The 5,138-nt window shown below is 42.6% G+C and overlaps 1 protein-coding gene across 1 annotated transcript in view; it reads right to left on the bottom strand.

Moving 5' to 3' along the window:
• Positions 1-4,565, bottom strand: part of LOC102743503 (2'-5'-oligoadenylate synthase-like protein 2) — a 15,911-nt gene extending 11,346 nt beyond the window's left edge. Inside the window, exon 1 of the mRNA XM_081802044.1 lies at positions 4,132-4,565. Within this exon, the coding sequence (XP_081658170.1) occupies positions 4,132-4,329 (198 nt within the window). The 5' untranslated portion in view covers positions 4,330-4,565. The remainder of the gene's footprint in view (positions 1-4,131) is intronic.
• Positions 4,566-5,138: the final 573 nt, after the last annotated feature.

Here is a 5,138-nt window from a genome sequence, read left to right as displayed (position 1 = left end):
TCCCAATCGTTTGGTACCAGTTGAGACCTGATTTGTGACCCAGTATGTGATCTATTTTGGAGAATGTTCCATGTGCACTTGAGAAGAGTGTGTATTCTGTTGCTTTAGGATAGAATGTTCTGAATATATGTGTGAAGTTCATCTGGTCCAGTGTGTCATTCAAAGCCCTTGTTTCCTTGTTGATCTTCTGCTTAGATGATCTGTCCATTGCAGTGAGTGGGGTGTTAAAGTCCCCTACTATTATTGTATTATCAATGCATTTCTTTAATTTTGTTAATTGGTTTACACACTTGGCTTTTCCCAGGTTAAGGGCAGAAATATTTACAATTGTTAGATCTTCTTGTTGGATAGATCCTTTAATTATGTTATAGAGTCCTTCCTCATCTCTTATTACAGTCTTTGGTTTAAAATCTAACTTGTCTGATATAAGGATTGCCACCCCAGCTTTCTTTTGATGTCCATTAGTATGATAAATTGTTTTCCACCTCCTCACTTTAAATCTGGAGGTGTCTTTGGGTCTAAAACGAGTCTCTTGGGGCACCTGGGTGGCTCAGTTGGTTAAGCGTCTGCCTTCGGCTCAGGTCTTGATCCTAGGGTCCTGGGATCAAGCCCTATGTTGGGCTCCCTGCTCTGTGGGGAGCCTGCTTCTCCCTCTCCCTGCCACTCCCCCTGCTTGTGCTCTCTCTCTCTGTCAAATAAATAAATAAAACCTTAAAAAAAACCAAAATGAATCTCTTGCAGACAGCATATCGATGGGTCTTACTTTTTTATCCAATCTGGTACCCTGTGTTTTGATTGGGACATTTAGCTCATTTACATTCAGGGTAACTACTGAAAGATATGAATTTAGTGCCATTGTATTACCTGTAAAGTCACTGTTTCTGTATATTGTCTGTTCCTTTCTGGTCTATGCTACTTTTGGTCTCTCTCTTCACTTAAAGAATCCCTTTTAAGATTTCTTGGAGGGCTGGTTTGGTGATCACAAATTCTTTTAGTTTCTGTTTGTCCGGGAAGCTTTTTATCTCTCCTTCCATTCTGAATGACATCCTAGCTGGAAAAAGTACTCTTGGCTGCATATTTTTCTCATTTAGCACCCTGAATATATCATGCCAGTCCTTTCTGGCCTGCCAGGTCTCTATGGATAGGTCTGCTGCCAGTCTAATGTTTTTACCCCTGTAGGTTACAGACCTCTTGTCCTGAGATGCTTTCAGGATTTTCTCTTTGTCTCTGAGATTTGCAAGTTTCACTATTATATGTTAGGGTGTTGACATATTTTTATTGATTTTAAGGGGGGGTTCTCTGTGCCTCCTGGACATGGATGCCTATTTCCTTCCCCAGATTAGGGAAGTTCTCTGATATAATTTGCTCCAATACACCTTCTGCCCCTCTCTCTCTTTCTTCTTCTGGGATCCCAATTATTCTAGTATTGTTTCACTTTATGGTGTCTCTTATCTCTCGAATTCTCCCCTCATGATGCAGTAGTTGTCTCTTTTTTTCAGCTTCTTTATTCTCCATTATTTGGTCTTCTGTATCACTAATTCTCTCTTCTGCCTCATTTATTCTAGCAGTTAGGGCCTCCACTTTTTTTTTTTAAGATTTTTATTTATTTATTTGAGAGAGAGACAGACAGAGATAGTGAGAAGAGAGCATGAGCAGGGAGGAGAGAGAGAAGCAGGCTCCCCGATGTGGGACTAGATCCCAGGACCCTGGGATCATGACCTGAGCCGAAGGCAGATGCTTAACCAACTGAGCCACCCAGGGCCTCCACTTTTGATTGCACCTCATTAATAGCCTTTTTTATATTGACTTGATTAAATTTTAGTTCTCTTATTTCTCCAGAAAGGTATTCTGTAATGTCTTCTATGCTTTTTTCAAGCCCAACTAGTATCTTTATAATCATTATTCTGAATTCTAGTTCCAACATCTTTTGTCCATACTGATTCCATCCCTGGCAGTCAGTACTGCCTCTGGTTCTCTTTTTTGAGATGAGTTTTTCCATCTTGTCATTCTGACCAGAGAAGAAGAGATGAACAAGAGAACCAAATACTAAAATGGCAACAACAACCCCAGAGAAATATACACTAAACAAATTAGAAGAGTCCCGAAACTGGAAAAAAAAAAAAGAGAGAGAGAGAGAGAAAATATTATCAGACAGGTGAATGGAATAGAGCAATACACTGGATAATGTGTGTATTTTGGTCTGTTTGTTAGAAAACTAGATCCCAAAATTGTAAAGAAAGAAAAATATATATGTACAAAAATAAAATTAAATACAATGAAAGAACAGAATGTAACTGTAAAAATGAAAATAAAAAGACACAGAGAAAAAAGAAAACAAACAAAAAAAGAAGGAATATAAACAGATAGGTGGACAGAACAGAACAATACACTGTATCCTGAGTGTATTTTGGTCAGTTTGTTAGAAGAAACTACATCTCAAAATTGTAAAGAAATAAAAACGTGTGTGTGTGTGTGTATATGTATATATATATATAGTTAAATACATTGAAAGGATAGAATGTAACTGTAAAGATTAAAATTAAAAAAGACTTTTAACAAAAGAAAACAAAAACAAAAAAGAAGCAAAAAAAAAAAAGAGAGAGAGAGAGAATATGATCAGACAGGTGAAGAGAACAGAACCCTACCCTAGATTCTGGGTGTATTTTGGTCTGTTAGAAGAAACTGCATCCCTAAATTGTAAAGAAAGAAAAACTTGTATGTATATATACAAAAATAAAATTAAAAACAATGAAAAGATAGAATGTAACTATAAAAACGAAAATTAAAAAAGATTTTAAAAAGAGTTGGTAAAATAAGAAATTGGTTGAAAAAGGAAAGAGAAAAAAAATTAAAGTCGAAAGACTAAAGAATCACTGGGGAAAAGCCGTGAATTCTATGGCTGTATTCCCCTAGTGCTGGAGTTTTGCAGTTCTCTTTGAACGGTAAACTTGGTAAACTTGGTCTTGGCCAGATGTTCTTGCTGATCTTCTGGGGGAGAATAAAGCTCCTGGAGAGGGAGTGTCCCCTAGAGGTTTGCTGTTTTGTTGTTCCAATCCAGGGTTTTTTTTATAAACTCTTTTGCAGAACTATCTTGAGCATCCTGAGTGTGGGCCCCCTGTGGATTGGCTACTAAGCTGTGCCAATCAGGGCTTTGATCATGCATCTGTCTACCTATCAGGTTATTGTTACCATGTTGGAGACCAACTTGTGATAGTGACCAATGTTTTGTGGTTAATTGTTTTGTTTCAGGATATTTTGTAAGAGTCACTCCTACAGAGGCTGCTAGACAGGATGCCATTGTGGTCTTGTCTAAGCTGTAAAACAGGATGCTAGCACGGTTTTGTCTTAGTTGTCCTGGCTCCCTGTTTTCTTGTTGGGGACCCTGGCCCTGACTACCTAAGTGTCCAATTAGCTCCTAACAATACCACCCCCAGGTAAGGCTTGATTTACTTAAGAAATTAGATATATGAAAATTAAGGGAAGCCTCACAAAAAGGAGTCTGAGGCCAGAGGGGGAGGCCAGAGGGGGAGCGGTACCAACGCCAATTATAGGAATTGTCAATTACAGACCCCAACAGAATTGTAAACAGGAAAGAAACATCAATTACAGGCCCCAACAAGAGCCTTTAGAGCAAGAGCTAGAGAGTACGAGAGAGAGAGCACGATCGGAGGGAGGGGCAGAGAGGTAGGGAGAGGGAGGACTCCATGCTGAGAGTAGAGCCCCAGTGGGGCTCTATCTCTCCATCTCCTGACCCTGAGATCATGACCCGAGTGGAAACCAAGAGTCCCATACTTAACCAACTGAGCCACCCAGGCGCCCCTACAGGTTTTCTTAAACAAGAAACAAACACATAAATTTTATAAGAGACCTGTTATTCATATTCCACCTGTCACCCTGGCAATCAGCTGGATCCCCAATAATCATCATCATCCTGATCAGCATCATCCTTCAGATTTGTAGGATAATTTACAGTTTAAAAGCACTTTCCCCCAGTTTATCTCATCTATTCCTTACAACAGATCTGGATTAAAGAGGGGGAGTCCAGAGATGAAATGAACCTCCCCAAGGTTACATGGTCTCCAAGCAACAGGGCTAGGGTTCAAACTCAATCTTAAGTCCCCAGGTGCTCACCTTCACCACCTTCAGCACCCTGACTTCCTGGTCTAGAACCAGCTCGTCTCGGAAGCACTGTTCCCGGAAGAAACGCTCAATTCTCTGCCAGGCATCCTTCACTTCCTCCTTCCAGTTCCCCTCGGGCTGAAGGTTCTGCTCCACGAAGGCAGACAACATGTCTGCCGGGGTGTCATACAGGGTCTGAAAGAGTGCCATCTCTATCAGCCCAGGCAGCCCCTCGGGATAAATTCTCCCGGCTTCCGCCTTGCCCTGTAAGGAGGGCTAGCCTTTCTCCAGAGGCTGAAGGGCTGGGGAGCACGTTCTATCCCTCCTCAGGCCCACAAGCCTGTTCCTTCCGATTCCTTCCTGCTCACGTCTTTTGGAAACCAAAAGTGAATTTGTTGAACTGTAGTTTTCTTTCCCTTTAAGGCTGTCAGGGAAAAAGGGCTGAGTGTGGAGCCAAGCGCCCTCTGCAGATCACTCACAGACTCTCAGTGTGAGCATTTCCTCCCGGGGCCTGGAGCTGGCCTCCCTACCCCCATGCCCCATTTCCTGCTGCTTGGAGGGGAGACCCCCAACCCCTACAGGAGCTGGATTGTGTCCACCTCTGGGGGTAAGGAGGTGCTGATGCCTGGGCGAGAAGGTGGGGGGCTTGGGCTGAGCCGGAGAAGTCCTGGAGCCAGGCCCAGAATGAACTGAGCTCTTTCTTTTCTTTTTTTAAAGGTTTTATTTATTTGACAGAGAGAAAGACAGCCAGAGAGGGAACACAAGCAGGGGGAGTGGGAGAGAGAGAAGCAGGCTTCCCGCGGAGCAGGGAGCCCGATGTGGGGCTCGATGTGGGGCTCGATCCCAGGACTCTGGGATCATGACCTGAGCCGAAGGCAGACGCTTAACGACTGAGCCACCCAGGCGCGCCCGAGCTCTTTTTTTCTAAGAGCAAGGGGAAACACACCCTTGATTTGCTGCTTTGTTCCTTAGATCCAGGTGAAGTTCCCCTTATCCCCAGGATGTGCAAAAAATAGCAG

This window comes from Leptonychotes weddellii, chromosome 13 (genome assembly GCF_054177405.1).
Source record: "Leptonychotes weddellii isolate Sample4059 chromosome 13, ASM5417740v2, whole genome shotgun sequence".
NCBI lineage: Eukaryota > Metazoa > Chordata > Mammalia > Carnivora > Phocidae > Leptonychotes > Leptonychotes weddellii.
The sequence above is the reverse complement of the archived record's forward strand: the minus strand, read 5'-3'. Positions and strand labels throughout refer to the sequence as shown.